The sequence below is a fragment of the Cuculus canorus genome, chromosome 9 (genome assembly GCF_017976375.1).
Source record: "Cuculus canorus isolate bCucCan1 chromosome 9, bCucCan1.pri, whole genome shotgun sequence".
NCBI lineage: Eukaryota > Metazoa > Chordata > Aves > Cuculiformes > Cuculidae > Cuculus > Cuculus canorus.
In genome coordinates this window covers 23,135,967-23,162,003 of record NC_071409.1, presented here as the reverse complement: position 1 = coordinate 23,162,003, position 26,037 = coordinate 23,135,967, and the positions used below count along the sequence as shown (strand labels likewise).

General features: G+C 42.6%; 1 protein-coding gene across 1 annotated transcript; it reads left to right on the top strand.

Moving 5' to 3' along the window:
* The first annotated feature begins 9,352 nt into the window (after positions 1-9,352).
* Positions 9,353-14,741, top strand: OTOL1 (otolin 1). Its single transcript, XM_009564913.2, has 5 exons — positions 9,353-9,469; positions 10,486-10,836; positions 12,455-12,544; positions 13,463-13,534; positions 13,668-14,741. Exons 2-5 carry the CDS (start codon positions 10,494-10,496, stop codon positions 14,561-14,563), a joined length of 1,401 nt encoding a protein of 466 aa, XP_009563208.2. The 5' UTR covers positions 9,353-9,469; positions 10,486-10,493; the 3' UTR covers positions 14,564-14,741.
* Positions 14,742-26,037: the final 11,296 nt, after the last annotated feature.

Here is a 26,037-nt window from a genome sequence, read left to right as displayed (position 1 = left end):
TGCATAAGTACAGCCTTGTGATTAATCCTACACATTCTAATACCAATTTACCATGGTTTTTCTTTTGTTTTTTTTTTGTTTTATTTTCCCCTATATGTATTGACCACACAGATTCAGCCTTTATAACTGCTCTCAATGGAAACAAGGTTGAATGAGGAGTGTAGGTCTCACAGATATCTGATTTTTCGTGTTTCCTCTTTTAATTACATATATTCAGTGCTCAAAAACTCCAGCTTGGTCTAGAGGCTGTTAGTAAGTTATCCTGGGAAAATGTTTGTTGTATCGTGTTATGCTTGTCCTGGCTGGAACAGGATGTGGAACAAGATGTCCAGGGTCTATGAGAGTGATTAAGACTTCGGTCCAAGCTGTTTGCGCTTCAGCTTTGGATGGTGAGGGCTGTAAAACCGTCCTTGGCAGGGCTATTGGGAGCACTTGGAGTGCCCTCTTGTGATAAACCTCTGGCTGAAGCATCAGTTCTCCACATTTTCTGAAACCTCTTATTTTATCCTTCTCCATCCCACCTTCTGCCCCGTCATCGCTGTTTCTTCACAGCTGCTCCTGCCAGCGTGGAAACCACCTTCTTTGTCTTTCAGCTCTGCTTGTAAAAATATGTTACATTTCACCACAAAGTCTGGCATATGGCAAAACTTGTCACTACGTTTGGAGTCCAAACTGAGCTCTGTTGCCTCCTTGTGAACAGCAGCCACTGCAGTAGAAATCTTTTCCTCTGAGGCATATTTTGCTCTCTCTCGCTTTTCAAGGCCTGCTGTGTGAGATGGGAAGGAAGTTACTCTGCTCCTGCCCTAATTAGAAGAGCTAAAAAATACAGTGTATTTTATAATTGATTTGTAATTATCATAGACTCATAGAACGGTTTGTGTTGGAAGGGACCTTAAAGATCATCCAGTTCCACCCCCTGCCATGGGCAGGGACACCTCCCACCGGATCAGGCTCATCCAACACCTCCAGGGATGGGGCATTCACAGCTTCTTTGAGTGACTTGTTCCAGTGCCTCACCATCCTCACAATAAAATATTTCTTCTTAATATCTAATTGAAGTCTCCTCTCTTTCAGCTTGAAATCATTACCCCTCATCCTATCACTGCACTCCCTGATAAAGAGCCCCTCTCCAGCTTTCCTGTAGCCCCTTCAGGTACTGGAAGGCCTCTAGAAGGTCTCTTCGGAGCTTTCTCTTCTCCAGGCTGAGCCACCCCAACTCTCTCAGCCTGTCCTCATACGGGGGGGGTGCTCCAGCCTTTGGATCATCTTCGTGGCCACCACTGGACTCACTCCAACAGATCTATGTCCTTCCTGTGCTGCGAACTGCAGAATCAAATGCAGTTATGCTTTCCCCTATATTATTCATTCAGGGATACTTTTGCTTTCTCCACTGCTGCTGGGTGAGGTGCAGAGGAGGTGGAGAGGTTTGTGGATCTTTAGGGGAAATCAGGATAAATGTGTGTGGGAGAAAGGTGGATGGTGGGTGGTGGTGTAACCCTGCAGAGCATGAAGTACTCCTGCTCATGAAAGTCCCGTAGAAGTGTTGTGGCAGAGCCAGAAGATGCTCTTCCAGCCCCATGCTGAGAACTGCAGCCACCACACAGGACACCACGGGTTGTTGCTCTTTTTGGGAGATGCGAAGCTGCTGTGCTTCTCACTGCCTCTGTGTCTGGTCTCTGAGCGTGCTGAGGTGCGAAATGAGCCCCAGAGCACAATGTTCTTCTCACAATGCCTCTTACCCGTTGTTGTACTTCTGGGATAGTTAATTTTCACCTTGCATGGGCATTAGGTGTCTGCTTCAAAGAAATCCGTGGGAATCTTTCGTCTCACTTTAATGTTAATCCAAAGTTCCTTTTATCTACTTTCTATGTCATAAACAACAATTCTCTCCCCTTTTATTACTTTTTAATTTTGTAAGTAGTATGAACGCCAAAGAAATTTTGAGTCTAGCACACACGCAAACAATTTTTTTCCCGGATTTTTTGCTTCCTGTTGGGAGTTTAAGATGACAGGGTGTGACTCTTTAAAACACTGGGACTGTAAGTGCTGTAACCCTGCTTTATTATGAAATATATATTGCCGGAGCAAAGAAGAATTTGGGTTAAAGGACAGTAGGTATTTCCATTTCCTTATTTCCAATGGGTGTTGCAACGCCTCCCGACGTAAAATAATCTGCAAAGGAGTCTGCGTCACTGCGTGTCGACATTGTGGCACAGAGGAGCAGGACAGGATTCTCTGCTGAATAAAATATGCTGGTGTGGAGATCTATAAGCCGTTTGTCTCCCAAGATTCTTATTAGCTTGGGTAGTTTCAGGCTGACTGGATTTCAGAGTGTTAAAATAGTGATTTCAGTGTTTTTTATGGAATAATAAGGTTAGGACAAAAACTTTTGCTAATGCAAAGCACTTTGCCTTGGACAGGCTGTGTCTGACAGTGAGACATTGCCATCTCTTGGGCAGGTGCTGTCTGAACACAGAATTTGTTTAAAACACGATAATTAAAAGCCTTGTCGTGTAGATAAGGACTGAGAAAGGGCTGAAGGCTCTCACTGAGTCCAGAATCCTGGTATTTTAGTCGATGTTATTCGTACAGATGTACCTTAATACTGGCAAGGGCACAATCTGACTCCAAAATCAGCAACATGCTTATTATCTCTGTGTAGAAGTAGTTGTAGGTACCAGGTTGATGTCCCTAAATTCTACAAGCTGTGAGTAATTTCTTCTCAAATTACGAGACTGGAAAAGTTTAAATATAATGACATTTGGGATTATAGTAATTTACTTCCTGGAGTCTGAGCCTTTTTAACACAACAAGCAGAACTGACTTTTTAAACTGAAATCTGCAATTTTCTGCAATATCAGGGTTTTAAGAGATTAAGCTTTAAGAGTACTAAATATCCTAAGTCTCATGGCAAAACTACGAGAGATGGTGCTTTGGTGACTGACTGCCTTGCTTCTTGATACTACATCTCCTTTTATAAAAGAAGGTGCGGAGGCATAAGCTCCTGATTTTAATTAAATTCTGTCTTTCAGAAAGGAAAGTGGCAGCTGTATGGAGCTAGAGACCCTCTGTGAAGTAATTAGATGAAAACTGATAATATTTGGCTTGATCCATAGTGCTGGCATAAAGGTTCTTAGAAAACAACACCTGCCCTTTGCTGATTAATCGGTGGCTGCTGTGTTAGTGATCCTGGCATACACCTTTGGTAAATGTTGCCTGTTCTAATAGTAAAAATACTTCTTAAAACTGGGCAGCCGACCAAGTCAATTTTGTCTGTGGAACTTTACGGGAACTCTGTATATGTGAGAATAGTTGCACCCGATCCAAGTCGACGGTGTCTGTGTGGCTGGATTTTTCCCTATTTATTAAAAATGTATGTAAAACCTTGAATATTAGAGCATGGCTTTTAAAACAATGGGGATTCACAATTTATGACCATGTTTTGAATTGGAGGTGTTTGGTCTCTATGGGCCTTTAGGGTCTGTGAAAGAAAAAGTGAGAAATTGCCGATTTCCTTAAAGATTCCCCATTACTAATGCCCGTGCTGCATTGGTAGAGCTGCCAAGTTTGGTGTTGGAGTGAGGGTGATACAGGGGTGTGTGCTGGGAGAAGAAGGCTTTGGTATGATGGGATGTACCCCTAAAAACTTTGGGGAAGGCAGATATGTGGGATAAGTGAGACAAGAGGCGGATGAGGCAGTACAATCAAGCGTTCAAAAGATTAGAGATAGGGTGGTCCAAGCAGCCTGTGGATTCCTCCATCCCGCATCTTTTTCCAGGTACACTGTTGCCAACTCACTGATCCTTTCTCTTTCTTCCTTTAGCTCCATAAATACACTTTGGTTTTGGCAGAGGGGCCAACAACCCTCACCCCAAGGGGACATGCTACTATCACCAACCAGGCTGGCCTTTCAGATCCACCCCCCCTCCTCCAGCAGATATCATCTTCCCTGAAAGATGGTGCTGGAGACAAGGAGGGAAACAATCTCACTGCTTGCTATTAGCAAAGGCATTGCTCTTGAAGACTATTTTGTTTCTTAAACACAGAGAAGGAAAACAGCAGTACAGCAGAGAAGCGGGGTTTCTGTGACATCCTTGACCGGACACACAAAAGGAGACCTGAGCGTAAAAGGGGAGCCAGGTAATTTTATCGCTTTTTACCTTTAGCTGTCTAGAGTTTCCAGACGAGCACAATGGATGTGTTTCTATGTCAAGACCGGAGGCATCTGTAGGTCCTGACAAAGGAGATCCGTGTCCCGGTGCAGGGCTTTGAGCAGGGCAGCGCTTTGCTCCCCGGTGCAGCAGTACAATGCATAGCGTAGGAGTGGGGAGTGCATTTGTGTGCAGGGTCATTTTACACTCTGAAAAGGGCTGAAAAAAACAGCACCCGTGTAGGAGTTCAGGCTGATGAGCTACAACAACTCGTGTGCTGTAATTCCGGTCTCTCCTGTAAATAAGTACATTACTGGTACTTTAAATATGCATTGAGGGACTCTTAGAGTGATCGACTCGATGGAACGTATTAGGTATCATGAAGTTCTTATAGCCCTTAAATAACTCCCTAAATGGTTATTTATGTGAAACATAGCTTTTGGATCCTTCCAGCCATTATACTTAAAGTGTAATAAATCTCGATTTAGGTGTAACTGCTCTGCCATCCTGCAGACTTAGGAAATTTAAACTAACATACGGTGTAGGGTTTGCAGGATATACTGGCACAGAGTGATGCAGGGTTTTTTTCTGATTTTGTTTCCCCCTTGATATCTAAATCTGAACAGCGCTAAATGCAATTACACTGCTTTTGCAGGGAGATTGTTTTATTCCTTTGCATCAAATCAAAATCCCTTAGCAGTATTTTCTTGAAGTCAAGCATTTTAAAATCCTACTTGAGCAGTAGCTCCTTTTTCTACTTAAATGACTTGTTTTATTTTTATACCACACAGTATTTAAAATTCTTATCACGAATGAACGGTTCTCCCCCATCCTGCTTTTTGGCTGAAAACAGAACAGCTGTAAAGGTAAAATCCAAGGGGTTCGGGTTTTCTTCTTGCATTTTGTAGGTTTTATTTCTCTCAAGCATTTAGTTTATAATTCTTTCTTTTGCAAAATAATGCAAACTAGCATCCCAAGTGCTATGCACAATGGACACAGAAAACATGACCCCCAGCTTCCAGGATGGATGTAGTGTCCCCAGAGTGGGCTGTTCTCCATTCAATCTGAAGAGAAGCATCCCCAGATAGAAACAGATTTTGATCATTAATATATTGCTTGCTTTGCTGTGGTGTTTTTACACCGCTTAGAGTTTATTTCTCTGTAGTCCTATGTGGCATAGAAAAAATGGACCTCTAGGTGAAAATGTAATGTGATGACCAATGAAGGTTCAATTCATCTGTTGTACTGTTTTATATGGAAATATTCCCTCCTCTAATTAATAACATAACAGAAAATCTTCATTTTAGTCGTTCTCTGTTTAGTTCAATTGTTTTGTGATAGTGAACACAGAACATATTTCAGTTTTTTTAGAAAATAAAATTACTAGGGAGGAGAGGAGAGCCTCTTCCAGGGGATCTGCTAAATGGTTGTGGAAATCTTGTGAGAAGTGTTAATTGTTTTTTCACACAGAAATGTTAATTCCCTTTTAACGCTTTTTGCCCAGTTCGAATGTAATTTAATTCCACTTTCACCCACTTACTGTTCTATACGAATATTCTCTTTTCTAGTTTGTCTTCTTGATACTTGAACATTAAGATTTTAAATTGCCTATTATTACAAAGCTGTCTTATTTTCTATGCTGCTTTGGTTTTCACTGTTTCCTGCTTTACTGCATTTCCAAATCAGATTTTTGTAGTTTATCAGTCTCCCTTGAATCTGCAAGTCTGAATTTTCTATTTTCATTTGCAAACAATTGGAAGCAGAACCCTCTGGGAGGTGCTTTTTCAATCTCTTTTGCTGATCTCATTTAAGAAATACCCTGGTAATTTAATACAAAATCTGTTTAGAGAGTTTGCTGTGTCCTCCGTGTTTCAGAATGGCAACTGGGGAGAGGATCCTGTGAGGACAAGATTGCTGTGGCCGCATCCAGGCTCAGGACCTCCCGATGCCTCAGGAGGAGCTGCAGAGGAGAGGAGAAGTGAGGGTCTCTGGTGAAATCCACCCTTTCCTCCTCATCTCTGGTAACAATGGGGAGTTGGCATTAGGGTTGCGAGGATTAGTGGTTTGCAAGGATGCCGTTTCCTCGGCAAATTGCTTTATGCTGGTTAAAGCTTCATCCAGGATGCACCAACTTTTGTGTATTTGCTTTTGCCAAGCCCCAGGAGGAGCTTTTAGTGGCCCAGCAGTTATGAGAAGATTCCAGCCCTTCCTCCTCATGGTTGGTGGATGTGCTGGTAGAAATCAGTAGCATCAACTCTGTTTTTTTTAACTTAGTTCGCAAATCTTGGTCAAAAATAGTTAGCTGCGAATATGTAAGACTAGGAGTGTGTTTGAAATGCACTTCGGAGAAATTTTAATGGGCCCTATGTATCATTTATAAGAGTAAAATGTAGATCCAGATCCCTTGAATAAACAGAGTGATTAATCTAGTGCTGAATCTTAATTAATGCTCTCAACCCATGAGCTTTTCAAACTGCTTCAGTAACTCAATAAGCACTTTATAATTTAAAAATCTGTTGTCACATAATCTAATAGTGCTATTCCGGACTGCTACTATCGAAAGCGTTCAGGAAAGTACACCAACCCAGGATTAAAGCTGTGTTTCTTGCTTTAGCTTTAGCGTGCAGCAAACACGGCATTAAAGTGAAGTCTGAAAGAGTAGCTCTGGGGAATATGGAGACAACAATGTAAAATGCAGTAATCTTAGTTAAAAACAGCTAATCATTCCCCGTTGAATAACATCTGTTGCTAATGAAAAGTCCTGAGTGAAGATCAAAATAAGGATTTTTTTATAATTGATTTTATTGCCTTTTATGTTCAATTTCTGTGTCTATGATTCTGTCACAAATGCGACTGCTGAAGACACAAGTATTTTTAAGTTCAGTTTAAAGCATTGAGTCCAGTTGCAGTATTGAAAAGGGCTATTGATTTTTAAAACAGAATTTGAATTTTGTATTGAATTCAAGATCCAGCTCTGTTTTCAACAATAAGAATGAGCATCAGTGAGTGCTGGTGAGGAGGCTGGAGCTGTGACAAGCCCATGTCCTACACGGCGTTAGAGCATCTCGCTGCAAAGCCCCTAATTGATTTCTTTGGAGTAGCCTGAGAAGCTGGTGAATCAATCTAGCCCTGTATGCTTAGTAATAGACTTTCCTTAATAAACTTGTTATAGCTGAAAGCTGTAGACTATTGTGCAGGAAAAGGTGGTCACAAATAAATCATGGAGGATTACAACTCTCTCCACTTGCATTAAAGGAGAATTGATTGTTTTCTCCAGCCTACCTGAAACAAGCAGCCTTTCTCGTCCGGCAACTGAGCTTTGGGTGTACTGGTGCGTAGTAAATTCAGAGAGATTGAATGAAAGTTTCCTTGCTCATATTTCCTCAAGACTAAGCAATGAAAGGTAGCTTCACATTCCTGTGTTTTCTACTTCTCTCTGAACCAGGTTGGGAAATCTAAGAATAAACCCGTTTTAAGATCGCTGGAGAAGGAAATGAGTGCTGTGATCGCTGGGAAAGAGCGAGGAAAATCAGTTCGCCTAAGAAAGCCAAAGGGTTATTGGTTCCTATAAGAACGCTGTTGTAGCAACCCTCCTGGGGTGGATTTGTCCCGTGTCCCAGCAGGGTTTTGTTGTGCAGCACAGCTGCCCGCAGGTGCTCCAGCTCTGTGTTTAGCTGGGACAGCCCAGGTTTGAGGCTGAATTCCCCTTTGGGTGGACTTCCATGCAGACAGAAGCACACAGACACTCCCGATCCCATATAGCTACTTCTGTAATTTCCCTTTCACCCTTTCTGAACTCCCACCACGCGGAGGGGAGTGTGATGCCAAACTCTGCACATTTAATACCAAGGGAGAAACCTGGACGCTGCTGAAGGAAATGATCAAATTCACGGGGAGTCTGATGGTACCAAACCTGTTGCTATGAGTTGAAAAAGGAGTGTCCTAAAGCCCTGAAAACCGGTGTAGGGGGAAGAGCCAAAAAAGTCTCGTGTGAAGAGAGACATCCCAGCCCAAGGAAAGCATTTGAATTTCCTCAGATTTCAATGTCGCTTTGGTCCTTTCAGGGGACTTTGCCAATCCCCCCTTCTCCTCACATCGTGCAGGCTCTCATTGGCCACAGGAGCAGCTGTTACACAAATAAAACTGATTCTCTCTGAAAAGAAGATTGTCTTTTTCAAAGTGTCATTGAGGGGGGGGTCATCCTGGGAGCAGGACCATTTATAAGGTAGGAGATAACACGCACTGGTCGTTAAATCTTCAGTGGGATATTTGCAATGAAGTAGTAGAATTTAAGATGTAGTGGCAATTTAATTTGTCTCAAGTAGTGTTAATGTCCGTAATGAATGTATAGTTGTGTGAGAACTAATGTTTCCCCCCCCCCCCATATAAGAACCTGAAATAATTAAATAACAAAAATGCAATAATCTCCCTGATATTTAACGCTGAGAGATTGGAGTTCAATATCTGCTGTGAACCCGCATATCTAAATACAGTAATTTTAGGAACCAAACAGAAGAACAAATGTATTATTACAATGTTATTAAGGGATACGAACTACTATTAGTAGGTATTTAGATTCAATTAAGTACGGATGTACTGAAAGAGATGTCGCTGCAGCAAAGCTGAATTCTTCATGTTTTGTGTCCACTGTAATCATAATCTTTCCTAGTTGGGGGTTTTGAATGAATGATTTTAGAATCGGTGGTGGCAAGGTAATGTAATGAAAAAGTCCAAAAGTTTTATTCAGTTTGATTAAAATGCATTTATATTTTCAGGAATAATTATTTTACGAACAGTGTTGCCCCTGTAAGGAAAACCTGTTTAATGATTCCTTGCTCTGAGCAATTTATTTTCTAAACATACTAGTAAGTTATAAATCTTTAATCAATTATGTTTTTCCAGTGTTTGACAGCAATCCATCAACCTGGCTTCGTAACTGGAGAGTGGCTGGTTTTAGAGCTTGTTGGAGCTTTGTGACAGTGAAACATAGAAACAGTTTTGATTTGAAAACCGATTTATCATTTCCTCCTAAAGTTACTAGGTCTCCAAAGTCAGAACTCCTTTCTGCTGCCAGCTTTAGGTGCGTGGAAGTTACGTGTTTATTAATCTCCACCAGTGGCAAAATGCTTCCACTTGAGTTTGTTCTTCAAAAGGAGAATATGGTGCTTTTTTTTCCTCTTCCTAGACAGCCGATGACCATCCTTCTCTGCACCTGCAGCTGCTTCTCTGCTGCTGGCTGTAAGGTTGGGCTCCTCTCTGCTGACCTGTGCTGAGCGCTGTCCTTCTGTGTCAACCGTCCCGGCGTTCAACTCTTCATGGTAAGGCTGGCAGGGGCTGCTTGGGAGCCAATATGAACCTACAACAAATATCAGTGCCCGGTATCCTATCCTATTGTGACACATGCATGGGGAAGGGATAATTTATTCTTTATTGGAGCTGAGAGGGTGAAGAATGGGTTGAACGGCAGCAGTGGGCAACAGTGATTGCAGGGGGATTTTGTGTGGATAATAAATTGTCTATTAAATTATTTGCTTTTGGGTGAAAATGGCACAAATCACGACCCTTTCCTCTAAAGCTGAATTCTTAAAGATGGAAAGACCATAATCCAGCCCCAAAATACCTGACTTTGAGTTGGATCTCTTTTGCCCTCTGTGGTCCAGGACAGTCAGTGTTTTTCCTGGTGACTTTTTAATGTAATGATGTGCCTTAGCTGCCTCGGAAGGTTAGATTACAGGTTCAGCAAGAAAGGGTGTCTGTTGTGTTTGTATTTACAGGTCAATACACTGGTTTAAAAAAGAAACAAAGATTCTTTAGATGACAGGTCATTTGAGAAGTGTCATCTGTCCTACAGGAAAAAAATATGTGCTTCTTACCTTGTTCTTTTTTCCTGGTTCAGCTAAATCAACACTTTGAAAGCAAAAAGAATGGACCTGAAAGCTTACACTAAAAGAATATGCAAGTCCCCAAAATCAGTCAATAACGAACAAAAAACAGACATAAAAATTTTTGAATACTTTATGTTTCATTTTGTTTCCATTTATTCTTTTAGAGCAAACCTTTTTGTAATGTGCAATGGTGTTTGGACTCTGACATCATTATGAATTATTCGTAATCATACACTCGGAAGTGAGTGTGTTGCAGTGATTGTGTAGCTCTCAGTCAGTCCCTTGAGCTTCTGTTCGTGCTTGGGAGAGCGCTTCCAACCACAGTGAACGGCAACAGCCAAACAAGAGCTCTGTAGGGCGAGGATCAATAGGGGTGGGTTTTGGGGGGTACCTGTGAATGCAAAGAGTGTTGTGCAGCAATTTATGATTGCATTCATCTTTCCCTACAGCTGCCAACATGTGGAGCTCGCTGGGGCCCACCTTGCTGTTAGTGATGCTGGTTGTTACCGCTGTGCATGCAGGAATGAAGGTGACCCCAGATGTGAAGTACACAAAGCCGAAGCCCTTACAGCTGGTGGTCAACGGTGCCTCTCATGCCCCCCTCACTCCTCTCGTGGGGAAAAGCCCACTGCTGGCAGCGCCGGGCAGAGCCGAGTTACCCACGCTGAGCCCTGCGGCCCGAGGGGCCACCACACTCTTCCCCTTTGAGAATTACACACTCGACACAGCTGATTTCTTCTTCAACTGCTGTGACTGCTGCCCGGCTGCTGTGGGGCCCCGGGGGGAGCAGGGACCCCCAGGTATGGTGACGCCTGTATCACCGCTCTCAGCAAAAGTGCATAAACTGCATCAAGGAGTCTCCTGCTTATCCTTCACAAAATTAGTTGGCAAGACTTTTGCAGCAAATTATACCTCCTTTAAAGCCAGAGCAAAAAAAAAGGGCATGTTAGCCACATCCTGGAAGTAATAAAACACCAACATGAGTGGGAAAGCCCCTAAAAAGAGCATCCTCCCCACTGAGCTGACTTTGGGGCCACACTGGTGTGGCAGCATGTGCAGAGCTGGCCCAACACCATCTCACTGCCGGCAGGTGCCCCGTGTGGCCGTGCTCTTTGATTTTCTGTCCCTACGTCTTATCCCCTGGGAATCACAGCTTTACTTTCACACTCACTTCGATCATGGTTTTATGACCCTCAAATCTGCCTGCAAGCAGTTTTGTATCTTTGCTGAAGGTTTATGATAAAAGCCTCTTTTTCTTGGCTATTTTTTTCCTCTTTGAAAAGAGAAAGTTAAGTAAAGAAATAATTTGGGGTTCAAGTTTTAAAAGAAATACTTGCTCTCACAAGAGCCAGCTCTGTTTAAAGCACCTAAATATTTTATAAGACATACTTTGTCTCTTTTTTCTACTGTAAAAATACATATCTATGGGTGCCTAATTCTAATACTGCCATAATGAATAGTGCATTAGTCTGCGAATGTTTGCTTTAATAGCACTAATATTGGAGATAGAAACTATTCATCTGAGGGAAGGTGGTAAAATAATGAAATAATTTTCTTTTAATGTGATGTACTCGAGGGATTTTCACTTCCCATAGCTTGAGAGGGATTGGCTAATGGAAATTACAGTGCCTGCAGGGGGAGTTTGCACTCAGACGTCTCTGGAGTGTTGGTGGAAAAATCCTGGTGTCAAATGGGTTGTGTTGTGATGACTGAAGCTGCTGTAGTCTGCTCCCAGACGTGCACTGGGAGTCTCTGGATTCCCAAGTGGATTAAAAAGCAAAAAAAGATTGAAGCCATCTTTCTTGCCTTTCAACCCATCCTTTATGCAGCATGGAGCTGTCTGCCAAGTTCCACTTTCATATCTGCAGACTTAATTCTTTTTCAGGAAAGGGGCAATTACGAAGCTATGGGAGCTCCTTAGATGCGCTCAAATATTAAAGGCAGATTACTTCTCATGTTTTATGAAAGTCTGAGCTCCTTTGGCTCTGAGGGAGCTGCAAGTTGGTTTTACGAAGTCTTTAACTACTGGCAAGAGTGAAACACAAACTGTGAGATTTGGGGACTGTGGTAGCTGGAAGGCAAAGACTGGGGAGCTGCACGCCTGACCAGGGCATTGGTGAGCACTGCTCCCCTAATCTCAGCACAAGCAATGTGGCTTTGCCCCTACTGCCCGTCACCTTTTGCCTTGATGCAGGGTTTCAGCTTCAATGTCTGCAAAGCACAGAGAGCAGGGCTTGGGCCAACCTGGTCTGTCTCACATCTTTGCATTGGTTATATGATGCCAAATAAAATTAGCCAGCTTTTCCTAGGGTGGTGGGAACAGAATTTCCCTTATCTGTAGCTGTTATTGTAAATTTTCTTTGTAAAGTTAAACCTTTGATTTATTGAGCTAATTTTGTTGATGTGATTACATTACAGGTCCCAAGGGGGAGAAGGGAGATGCTGGTCTGCGAGGTCTGCCAGGAACCCCAGGTCCTCAGGGTCCAAAAGGTTCTAAAGGAGAAAGAGGTATAACGGACAGACTGCTCATTTCGAAAACAGATGCTGTTGTTGACATTGAATACCACAAAATTATGTGAAATAATATTATTCAAAGGAAATGTATGATATGAGTATGCTGATATCGACAGATACCATGTGAGATGTAGCTGGCATCAGTGCAAGAACAATAACTCAGATGGTGATAACATATGCACAGGTGGTATAGGAACAGCTGCTCGTAAAGTTCTCACTCAAAACTCCTTGTTCGGAACAGGAGTTTAAAAACTGAGTTCAGTTTTCTTTGGATTAGGGACATAAATAGGAAAAAAACCTGCCATGGAGGCTATGTGCAGGTGGAGAAGCTGCATTTCAATTTAAGTATCAGGGAAAATTATTTCAGCAACGTTGCAGAGCAATTGTTATCCATCAGTAGTAACTGAAAGGAAATCCTTGCCCTTCACTTCACTCGGAGTGGCTCTGTCCTGTTGCCACATACCACGGATGGGTAGAACCCCGTGGCTGCCAGCTGATGCTGGAGGTACCATCAACATCGTGTTGTGCAGTTCGGTCAGTGGCTTTAATTCATTTAATTCAGTGGCTTCAATTCACTCTTCGGCTTTAATTCATTTCTCGAACAAGACTTTTGGCAGTCTTGGACTGAGTAATGCAGAGCTGTCTTCTCCATCTTGCCATTAGACAGCAGCAACCACCTCCCAATGAGGCACAGAAATCCAATATTCAGGTGAGATGCAGTTGTCTGTGTGGCGGTGCTGTGAGATTCAACCAAAGTTTTTGTAAGTCATTTCTTGAAAACACATATTGCTCATATCTGTTTTATTAATGAAGTGAGTGGCACATGCAAAATGGTACCGGTCATCTTCTGTGTGGTGGTTGCTGTGCTGCAGGCAGCATCACCAACACTATAATAATTGTGAAATGTCCTAGGAGGCAAAGGGGAGCAAGGGGAGCGAGGAGTAAGTGGAAACCCCGGTTATCCAGGCAAACCTGGGCTGCAAGGTATGTAATGTGGGCTGGGAAACCCAGGAATATTGCACTGACCTTCCCCTTGGCTGTCGGTGATGCCCCTCCATCCGCAAAGCAATCCAATACTTTTAATCTGTTTTTCCTCCCCACTTTTTCCTTTTCCTAGGTGAAGCTGGAGTAAAAGGCAATAAGGGCAACTACGGCTTTCCTGGACTGAAGGGACAAAAGGGGTCCAAAGGGGACACTTGTGAGAATGGGACCAAAGGAGACAAAGGAGATAGGGGGGTTGCTGGAAACCCGGGAGTGGATGGAGAACAGGGTGACAAAGGGGAAAAGGGTGACACAGGGGAGAAGGGATATTGTGGGGAGCCAGGGGGAAGAGGTGCAAAGGGAGAAAGAGGGGAAGGGGGGACAAAGGGCGAAAAAGGGAGCAAAGGGGAGATAGGGGTTGAGGGCATTCGGGGACTGGATGGAAAACAGGGAGAGAAGGGCGAACAGGGAAGTAAGGGTGACAAAGGGGACCTGGGACCCCCAGGTGCAATGGGACCTTCTGGGCCGAAGGGGGTTGCTGGCAGCAAGGGGGGCCGAGGGGCCCCGGGAAAGAAAGGCTCCCGTGGGGCGAAGGGAGCCCGAGGGGACAGCACAAAGCCCCTGCGATCAGCGTTCAGTGCTGGCTTGTCCAAGCCCTTCCCTCCACCCAACGTCCCCATTAGATTTGACAAGATCTTGTACAATGACCAAGAAGATTACAACCCTTCCACTGGGAAATTCAACTGCAGCGTGCCTGGGGCGTATGTTTTCGCCTACCACCTGACGGTGAGGGGTCGTCCAGCTCGCATCAGCCTTGTCGCCCGCAGCAGGAAGGTGGCTAAAGCCCGTGAGACCCTCTACGGCCAGGAGATCGACCAGGCATCCTTCCTGACCGTCCTGAAGCTGAGTGCGGGTGACCAGGTGTGGCTGGAGGTTGCACGGGACTGGAATGGGGTCTACGTCAGCGCTGAGGATGATAGCATCTTCACAGGGTTTCTTCTATATCCAGATGTTTTTGAGATCCTGCTGTAGGTTTAAAGGGCAAAGATGTTACTGAGAAACATGTCTTTCCCTTTCCCTTCAAGAGGGAAAAATGAGCATCAGTGTAGCGTATTGGTTTAATTGCTAGGTTTTGTGATCATTTAACAAAAATATTTATTTTTGCAATATATGGATTAGTTTTAACTGGCAGCCCCAAGAATTGGCACAGCCTTTGTGGGTGATGGCTCAGAGAAATCATTATCCAAATACTGACAAGACCAGCATGGGGAGGGGATGTTACATCACAGACTTCAGGTTTGTCATCAGTCTATTCAGATTATGTGGTAAAATTCATTTTCTGACTGCAATTTTAGTCAGGGCAGCTCCTGCAATCCTCGCATGGTCAAAAGTCCTCTGGAAATCAGTACAGATGATCATTGCTTTTGGTAAAGATTGCAGTTGATTTATAGAGCTTAAGCAAATGTAAACAGGAGCAGCAGGGTTCTTGAAATCACATGAAAAGATTTAAAGTTATTTTATCATTGCATTAATATTATCTAATACTTTAGACTTGGTCATTAATTATATAAAGGTTTGTCCAAAAGAGTAGCAGAACTATTTGATCAGTGTAAAAAAAAACCCCTAACTGTTGTCTTTAGGCAAAAATAGATCTGAAACTTTCAAAAGTAATTGAGAGAGATGCATCATCCACCCTATTAGTCTGCTCAGAACCCACTGTTTCTGAGCTGCTGCTGATTCAGCTGCTGCTGCAGGGTTGGTCCATGGCTGTGGGCAGGAGGAGGCAGCCAGGAGCAGGCTTTGGCACTCGCAGGAGTCCTGAGGTGTTGTGATGGCCCAGTGGATATGTGGATAGGTTTTTAAAAAGCTGGTTTGCCAAAATGAAACTGAATCTTGTGAAATAAAAGTATGACATTAAATAATCTCCGGATGTCAGACTGGATATATTTCCTTATTAATGCACCTTCTCCCGTTGTAATAATTTCACACCACCTTTGGCATATTAACTATGGCACAGAAAATGGGTCCAATCAATATTTTGTTTAGAAATTAAACTCCAATCCCATAGTTGGCCTTCAGTGACACTGGGGTTCACTTATCTTTTCAGGCAGTCGCAAGCCTGAGACATTTTCCCAGTGATTTGATGGGGCTGTGTGTGACCCCAAAGCAGACGGAGTGAATTAGGCTACTATTCTTGTTGCTCTTCGTTTCCTTGCTTAAATTGCCATAGCGCTTTCCATACCATACTTAAATATTATCATAAATTATGTCTCTGTCCCTAATGTTTGCTTTTTACATGGCAACAAGATGAAGATTTCCTGAGACTTCTTTTGTCCAGTGAGAAAATTAACAGCAGTGAACTGCTGTTAAATTTTCAGATTAAAACAAGGCAGTTTCGAAAGGCTGATCCTATCTATCTGGTGAATGTAAAGGGCCCTTCAACTCATCAGCTTTATGGCCCTCTTTCAATATCAGCAATTCAAATGTGAGAGCTACTGCCTTTGTCAAAAACTTGGTACTTAATTTTGTGCTTAATCTGATTTAGTTCCCATGTAGTTCAAATGCACAGTGTTAAACGTGTAAAAGATGTGGGTTTCAGTTCATGAATTCTCTGGCAGCTGTTAAATATTGAGGAAAACCAAGAAGCTGCAATAGTAATTCCATATTTCTGCTGTCACAACACCCTCAATTCTTTTGTTGTGCCTTCGTATAGCCCCTGTAATGGTGGCATACGGACTAGCAATTTTCTCCTCCTGCTGAAGATTCTGATACATTTCGTATAAATAACCTCCGAATTCTCTTGAGAAAGCACTGCAAAAATTCAGGGTCTCTCAAGAATCTGCTCACATCTAATTCTCTCCATAAACTAATTGCCTGATCCTCTCGAGAAAAGAGGAGATGGCAAAACCGTACGAACTAGAAGAGTGACTGCCTCCTTCTCAAAATCTCTGCATAAAATAAACCCCTGGAGGGAGCAGTCGGATTAGGACACTCTGAGCTGCTTAAACCCTGCAAAGGTGCTCGGGGAGCAGGTTCGTAGGAGCAGCCGGGGACAATTCAGGCTGTGCAAAGGCCGAGACTCGGAGATCCTGGGAAGGACATGGGATACATATGACAAAATCCCACTGATTTCTAGAACTCCGTAACAGATACAGGAGGGGTGCAATGCCGATCTATACAGATTCCTGTGCTCAGGACATAATTTATCATAAGCTACACACCCATAGAAGGGATTTCTGCCTGGAACCCAGACTGGGAAGGCAAGAAGCACGCATCCAAGTTGCTGAAATAACACACAGCTCCTTCATATTCATAATTTTCTTATAGTCTATGGCTTTGCCAATGGTACCTTTGGTTCAATTTAACGTTCTGATGTTTATTTTGAAAAAAAGGTGTTTTTTTAAAATGTAATTAAAAGAATCTATATTATCTCGCAAAGTCTAGTGTATTAAGCACAGCGAGGAGTGGTTGTATAAATATGGATCTTTGCAGAGAGTGAGTTCTCTTTATCTAATATCAAACTGGTTTGACATTAATGCCTGGAAAATATTGTATCTCTACATTATTATTTTTTTCTGCTTTGGTGTGGTTTGTTAACCAAGTACCTTTAATCAGATCAGTCCACAGCTGGGTTCAAAAATTGCTCCAGAAAGTTTCAACACAAACAAATGTACACACCTCTTCCTTTTACAAGCTGAGGCTGCCGGGGCTGGTGCCTCGGTAGGGCTTTCTGTCTTTTAAAGGCCATATGAAACTTCACTGCTCAAAGGGTTTCAGAGCTTTAAATACAGCAGAGCGGCAGGAGGGCAGAAGGGAAGGAGAGGGGCAGAGCAGCTTCCAGCTGGGTGCCACATGCTGCTGGGCACAGGTCTTGCCCCTCTGCCTCTCCTGCTGCAGTGTTAGGCTTTACCCTTCCCTGCCTGCTCCCAGGTAGCATCTCCAAAACTATTTAGCTGGAAAATTTCAACCCAAGCCATTTTCCATTGTAAAAGGTCATTTTATTAAGTAGAATTTGCAGTCTCACTGCTCTGTGGGTACTTTGGTGAAGCGTTCTGCTGCGAGAGATCTTAACTGAGGGGAGCTGTTTTGAGGGAGGTTTTCAAGTATTAAAAAAGCTCTAATTTTTTATCTAGCTTTCTTCATTTTTCATGCTGTGTCAGAACAACAGCAAATGAATTGATTGAGAACGTGCTTTACCTCATTGTGTAACACTGCTAAAAAAATGCCAAAATACTTGTTTCATTTCTCTTCTGCTGCTGTTTAGCACAGATTTATTTTGTAAAACTGTCTCCTGTCTGTACTGCAGTGAAGCAGTTTGACACTGGTGTAAGAGAAAATAAATGCTCAGTGTACTAATCAGAAGAACAGCTGTTTTCACTAAGAAAAATTATTCCAAGCTGACATAAGGCCATAAAAAGCAGCTGCTTCTTTAATTAGGATGGTGAGGGCTAAATCCACAGAAGGATTTGGGTGTCTTGCTAGCAAAAATGTACTGGAGCCCCGAGTTAGGCAGCTAAGCCCTCTATATAAAACCAGGGGTGTTTGGGATATCAGAGGGAGCGATCCTGAGCAGTCATAACTACTGGCTGCAAGCACTCTTCCTAACTTCAGGAAACAGTATGCTGGTGGGAAGGAAACTCATTCTTGATACTTTGATAAAGCTCTTATCTGATACAGCTTTGCTTTATGCCATCGCTTTCATCTCAAAGTAAATAAAGCACCTGGAGTGGTGTCAGGGCAGCACTGAGCTCACTCTTGCTTGGCGCAAGTCATGCTCCAGTCAGCTCTAACGAGATTACAAAGCTGTTTTGATTTCCAGAGAAGAACATCTCTCTCCTGGTATTTTTCATGCCTTTTCATCCATCTCAGGTGTTACACAGATGCCATATTAGCACTTATTTTCATGCTTTTCTTGGCAGAGCTGTGTTTTTTGCCCAGAGGAACATCAGAGATGCTGTCGTACACAGAGTAGCTTGAGTCTCCCTGTGCTAAGAGCAAGAGCTCTTGTTTTGTGACCTACCAGATGCCCATGCTCCTTGCTTTTGGGAATCTCATCTAGCTCACCAGCTGAGCTGAGTTTGACCCAGAGCGAAGGCCACCTGCAAAGCCTAAGGGCTGCTGTGGTGGTTGTTAAAGGGAGTAAAGTCGCATCTGTGCTTCTTTGGGAGCAGAGAACGCGCTTTGTTTGCCTTGGCTGGTGGAAAGCAGCCGTCCTTAGAGGTGTTTTCTACCTTTCCTGTGTCCCAGACAACAGCCAGGTAGGCAAGCGCTTGCTGTTAAAGACTGGTTTGGGTGAAAATGAGTGAGTTTCAGTGAAGGCACGCTGACTTCAAGATTGGAATTCATAATAGGTTTGGAATCACAATATAATAATCCTAGGTTAGGTACTTCAGCGGAAACATCTTACTTTTTCAGAGACCTGTGACTTTACTTGCAACTACTTGGCTGAAGAAAGCCTTTCTCCCTTGAAACAAGGAAAAAATGCTTTTCAGTGTGAATGGAAATGGATTACAGCGTGGTCGCTGTTAGTTATCTGGTATGCTTGTAAAGAGTTGGAGCTTCTTAATGGGGCATATTTATCAAGCACAGTGTAGGTTGGTATTGTTTTCTCGATTTAGCCACCATTATTTATTCACAGTAAGAGCTCTGTCAGAGTTTTATATGCCCTGTCTGCAAAGCTGAGGCTGGAGTTTCAGAAATATTGCTTGAAATTGTTTCAGAATGGCAGAGTACTGCTCCATGCAATGATCTAATTTCCCAGTGCAAAGGGTTTACTCCTGTGTTATGAAGTCTGATTTAATGACAGCTATGGTCCTCTGTAGAGGTGTGTGAACTTAGACGTGTATGTTAAATGTTGCGATGTCAATTTTGGGGTAGATGTGAATAATTTTGTGCATTTTAATGATTTATTTGAGTTGCCTTTGTTCCACTTGCAACAGCCAGAACTTTCATACTTCATTGCTTTTGGAAGTCATTGTGTTGGGGTAAACCTCTAAATCTCTTATTTTTACAAGATAAAACTGAGGATGGAGAGAAAGTGAACTGTCTTTGTTTTGGCTGCTCTTTTTTGGTTTAAGCTTGTTCTGCACTCGTGCAAAAATCTGTTTTAAGTTTGAGAGTCTCCAGACTCAAAAAAAAAAAAATTAAAAAAGGAATAAGTCATCCTAGTATGTTTATATCTGAGTTTTCTCATGAGACTCATATTTGCACTTAAGAGACTGGGGCGTGAGCGAGGTACCAAGCTAAAGGCATTAGGGACATCAAACCAATCAAAAAATATGCGTACTGTTTGAGAGATTAAGCTAAAATTATTTTGATTGAAAAGTCTTCTGGTATTTGGTCAACCTCCTCCATGCAGCTGGTTCCACAGCACTTAAATCTTGTTTTGCTGTAAATCCTTTTTATGGACAATGGATTTGAAACTAATTATAGAACTCTGCCCAAGAGTATTTAATTTTCCTTAAAAAAGAAAAGAGATTTTGGTTCATCTAGACCTTAAATGCCTGCATCCGAGTGTGTACCTGTGTGAATCTGTGCTTGCCAGTGCCAATACAGATGGAAGATGTGACGGTGTATTTACTGTGGAACAATGCATGAGAACAAGAAGTTGCTTTTACTACTTATTTTCAGGGTATCTAAATGTTAATCAAACTCCTGTAGGCACCTCTGGAAACCCCATGGCTGTGTTGCCATGAGTGTTGGTGGCTGTGATCCCTGTGCAGATCTCGCTTTGGGAGCGTCACTGTCATGTGTTGCAGTGTCCTCATTTCTCCCCCCCTCCCTCCCTTCGTGAGGCTGTGGATATCGGCACCCGGAGTTGTGTTGTGTGCTAAGAAGCAGCCTGGAAGGTGTCTCTGGGTGCTGTCGGGGCTGTTCCATGTCCCGGATCGCACATACCGCCTGTCAGCATCACCTGTGGTGTGACCAAGGCAGTTATTAATATTAAATATACTTTTCATGTAAACAAAAAACAAATAGCAAGTCTGATCTGAAGGTGCTAAGGGAGCAGGAGAAGGAGGCAACAGGAAAAGAAGTAGGAATGTCTTATTCTAAAAATATAGGTAGTATTTCTTTAAACACACCAGCTCTTTCCTAATTGCTTTGTATTTTTTGGCTATAAACAAGGTTGTGGTTTGGGTTCCCCACTGGTATGTTTGATTAGATTCGATGGAGTTACTGAGATTTATACCCCCAGGAAGGTTTGGACCTACCTGTTTTGGAAGAGAGAAGATGATGGGAGCGGTGAGCTTTCAGGGGAACCTGTGGTTTTGTTCTGCTTGGAGTCAATGGGCTGATGCTAATGAATTTAGTTACAAACCACAGAGTATTGGGTTTAAGGGGGCATGGCAAACTGAGCTGTGTTTTTTCCCAAACAACTTCAGATTGCAGTTGTGTCCTAGTAAAGCAACGCAGGAAAGTTTGTTAGGAAAAGAAGGCTGGAGGGATGAATTTATTTAATTAAGGAGTGCTCTGGTGAGCTCTGCTCAGCAAGTGGAAATTCAGAGCTGAGCACCGAATTCCCATTGCACCTCCAGGGGAACTGCGGTAGAGGGTAATTTAGTAGTTTTTATGTCCTTGGTGTTGCTAGAAATAATCTACAGAAAACAAAGTTCATTTAGGAGTATTTACAGAGAAGACTGTAGTCTGAGGAGATTACAGATTAGGTTTTGGGTAACTGCAGTGTATGCACGTTCATTTCTAGCAGCGAATACAATATGTGTTTATTCTGGGGTCCTTGCAAGTCCTTGGAAATTTCCAACGTGGTCCCCAGCTGGAGATGTAACAACAGAGTACATTTGATGTGGTGTTAAAGCATGACTGAAATGTTTTGCTAATCTGCTGTGATTGCATTCCCCCTACCTCTGCCTGTCTCTTTTTCCAGGTAGTTTTTTTGGAGAAGGCTTTTTGTCTGATAGTGTCATGCTCTAGGAACAGAGCAGCTTCCAGAGATGTGTTGCTCGGGGAAACATTACATGCGCCAAGGCACAATTCCAGAGAAGAGCTCCACTTCTTGCTCTGCCCATTCTGTTGTGTGCTGTGTGTGAGAGGGGCCCTGCAAGCCCCCCACTGCCCCTTCTTAGAGGGCAAACCAACTTTTTCTTCCCCAAGTAGTGCTGCTGAAAAGCTTGTGTTCATTTGGATGAAAATGAGAGGTTTTTTTTTCCCGGAGTATAAGCGCTCCTGATTTCAGATGGCAGCACAGAAAGGGGAGGGTGTACCTTCAAGACTTACTTTCAGTTTCCGTTACTGCGCGTTTGGATATGGTGCAAAATGGACGATTTATTTTTTTTTTGGCAGTCCAGCTCTATTTTAGTCCAGCTCTGTTCCTTTTAGGAAGCCAGGTAGATGCCTGGGAGAGGAGATAATCAGAGACAGCTGCTTTTTGTTTTCCTTATGCTCTTCTGGTAAGAGATCAATGTAAATATGTCTCTTCTAGACAGCAAAGAACTCAATTGCTTTTCCCTTAGAAGGAGCTATGGGCAGTGGGGGGATCGCTGCCACGCTGATTCTCCCTGGCAGAGGAAATATCAATTCACTTTATTGTTAAAGTGTCTCTATAGTTGCTTCTTGCCCACCTCTGTCTCTGAGCTTTACCTTTCTATACGCTGAATTTTAGCCTGTTGCTCTCTAATGAAGAATCAGTTATCACAAAGTAAAAATTATGTCTGTGGAACATTTTGCTCTGCTGAGTCACCAAGTAGTGAGAAAGAGCTGGAAAACTGAATTTGCTATGAAGGCCAAGTCATAAAACAAACACTGGGCTTTATTTCAGTTGGATTGTGATTCAAATGAGCAATTCTGTAGTTTATGTTGTTGGTGTAATATTAGTCTGACATTTCTAGTTACCTATGTAAACTTTCATTGCTTCATAACAATTTATTAAGGTGTAGGGTGTTCATAACTCTGTGGCTAGCTTAATAAAATTGTTCATCAGTTTGGTATTGAAAGGGCACCAATGTAGTCAATAAAGGTATTTGTCTCAGCATTTCTTTCATTTTAAGGAGTTGATAAAATGCCAGGATAATATGATCACTTTGTGAGCTAAACTATTATTTTTTCCCTTTGACTCTTGCCTTTTTTCTTTTGGTATTCAGCTGCGTAACACAGACCGTAAATTGGCTTTAAAGGTGTAAGATTGGGGTTACGGAGGATAGTTTTACAAACACAAACTATAATAATTTAGATTCAAAGTAGCCGTAACCCTAGAGAACATCTCTTCCTGGATAGAACTTTTATCAGCCTGTTCGGAATATTCTCTCTCTAGGGAGTGAAGCAGCTTGGAGCCATGGAAAGTGTGGCTGGAAAGGCAAGTGGTCTCGAGGATGGGAAGAAACAAAGAAATACAGTCCTTAGTAAGCTTTTTGGTATCAAAACCCAAATAAACACTCTTGTTAAGCCTGACCAGTGATCTTAAAGCTTTCAATGTCTCCGTGGCATGTAGATCACAGCTCCTGAAAATCAGCATTACTGAGACTTAGCTAATTGTGACTACTCCAAATGTTTTTTCTGGGACCTGTTACAACAACCAAAGTGTTGGTTGTTTTCTTCTCTCTCAAGATCCTCAAAATAAAATAATAAATTGGCCAGGAAATTATTTACTTCCAGGGGAACAGTGTTCAGTATTTAGACTGCACGGACATTTAGAGTGACTGCCTGCTTTAATAGGGACTTAAACCAAACTGGAGTGAGTGGTGTAAGGAGACTGAGAAATCTGGTGTCGCAGTTCCTGCCTTGCTCAGGAGGTGCCTTAATTAATCGCAACAGATGTGACAGTATGCACAGAGCACCTCTTGGGGATTTGTTCCTGGAGTTTTGGAAGATCTCTGCAGGGCCACGTTAGCTGGTGAGCTGTGATAGAGCCACATGCTGTGTGGAAGAGAGAACAAACCTGGCTCTCCTTCCACCAACTTTTTCCCTCTGCTGAAGCATTATCTTTAAATTAAGCAACTCTAGCTGTTCTATAGTGTATATTCCTGCCTGTTTCACAGGTACCAATGTCATCTTCAGCCTCTCTCCTCTGCCACGAGACATGAGTTGAAGGGCTCTGTGTGTGCTGAAAGCTGATGTTAAATTGTATAGCTGCTCTGCTTCTGGAAGCTGATGAGCAGAATGGCAGCACTGGGCTCCCTTTAGCTCTGCCTCTTTCCCTGCTGTGATAAGAGGAGGAGAAACACCTATCCAATAACTGCAATCAGTGTCAGGGCTAGATCAAAGGATGAATGCCACAGATGAGAACTTTTTATGAACCCCTTTGTAGTTTGTTACAGTTACTTGGTCGGACCTAATTACATGCGAAATCTCAATTCAAATGACTTTTTTTCACCCAGTAAAACTCTACTGCTTTTATAGTTCTTGCAAGTGGCCTGAATGGCCTAGAAAAGTCAAAGTCTGACCACAACCACCACGGAGCCCAGTGGTCTAGCAGCCATGAGAACCTCGGATCCTTCCAGAATGCAATTACGTGCTCTAAACCGAAGATTAAACTATCCCACAAAGGCAACTGCAAGTAGCTTTGTGGCATGTTCCTCTGCTTTCCCGTAGAAAGTGTAATTAACATAGCTGCAAACAAGCTCTTTCAGCAGTTTTCCCCGCTGTCCCATAAAATGTGAAAAATATGGGTCAGTGCATTTATTAGACCCTCAGAATGTGCACAGCTCTATCGGCTCCTGGCACTTAGCAATAAGTCCTATGTTCTCCCATTAAAATGTAAATTGGAGGAGAAAATGTCTTCAGGCTGGTGGATTTCTAACTTAGCTCTTCTGGTACCGCATGGGAAGTTAATGGGAGAGTGTGATTTTTCACAATCTCCCTCATGCTGAAAGAATTGGCTGTTTGAGGCTGATATTTAATTAGTTCTGCTTCTGCTGGATAAAAAATGGGGAAAAGGGGCTTGATGCATATGTTACTTAACTTTTGACTTGCAGGAAAGAGTGAGCAACTATTGTTCCCTGACAGTTTTGTCATGGCCGACACAGCTGTAATTGGAGTTTCCTGCCTCTCTGTAGTGGGCTAAACAGAACTGAAAGATGGACAAGTATGTCTCGCACGGATGATGAGCAAACTGCACCTTTTGACTGATCTGTTCTTTAACCGATGGCTTTTGGTGAGTTAAGGACTGTCACTGAGTGCTAGAGCTTCGTGATAAGTATATGAAATAGATGAGGTGGTTTGTTTTAGACTATTGGTGATGAGAAGACTTCAAACTATTCACATATTTAAAGTTGATTCCTTTAGGATAAATTCAAGTAACTGTAGTGATACGTGTTCTTGAACCCAAAGATATTTGGTATCCAGCCATGATGCTCGAGCTGGAAGCAGTTTCGCAACTGAAATATTTCTAATGTTTGGGTGCTTTTATTCTTTGGCTGTTTTTGCAATAACTCTACTCCTGCAATCCCCGTTCCAGCATAGCTCCGTGGCATCAGGAGGAAATAAAGTACTAATGGAGGCAGGCTGAAATGTCAGAATCGTTCTGCCTGTGTTCACTACAAAGTGTGCTGTTCCCTTACCTGTGCCGCCTACCTCTCTTCTGGTTTCTGCTGTTCAAGTAGCTAAAATCCTTGAGTAGCCAACTATATAGGATTTAAGAGAAAAATATGGGGCTCTTATTGTTGGAGAAAGGCTGAAGTCCTGTCCGGTCAAAAAAAAATGTGGGTTGTATTTCAAAAAGAATACATTCTGACTAATGCTTTCTTTGAGGTACTGAATATTGATGCTGATTACAAAAACATTAAATTGGTTTAAATAATACTCTCAACTTCCATCTGGAAATATCTGAAGCTAAAGCCTTTGGACCTCTCCTGCTCTAATCTAATGATGCCAATGTGGATTTTGGTTTGGGTCTGTCCTTAGGTCTGTTTCCAGGCAAAGCCTCCTTGCTGTTCTGATGCTATAGTTGTGTGGAGAAGGGGAAAATAGCAGCCAGAGTAATAAGTAGCTCATCCCTGTTAATTTACCATGTAGATGGAAACGGAGCACAGACTATTGTAACTGCCTTTCACTGCCAAGTGTAATCCAGATGTCTGACTTGCTCCTAGAGAGAATACTTAGTACTCTTGTGACTTATTTTTCTCTTTCATCCTCCTGCTTTTTGTGAAGGGTAAATACCAACAATATCTCAGCTCTTTATCCCTGTGTCCTCTTACTGAACAAGATGATAGCCTTTGACTTACTGGAATTTGCATCTGTGGATCTGGCAAAAAAAATTCTGGACAGGTGCAAAGCAACAGGGTCCAGGAGAGTAACCTGCTGTGCATATGCTATTTCTAGACACCGTGTATTCCATGTAATCTGTAATGCAAACTGAAGGTAATGACGCTGCCCTGACATGAGAGATGATTAGATCATCCAGACCATCTCCTGCCTTGGCAAGGCTGCTTCCTCTAGAATATTATGAGAGAAATGACTCCAGAAAAGATAGTTATTGCCTAAAAGTTCCTGCTGTGTGACCATTGGCCCTTATAACCTTAAATCTTGAACCCTAATATGTGCTAAATATCCTTTCA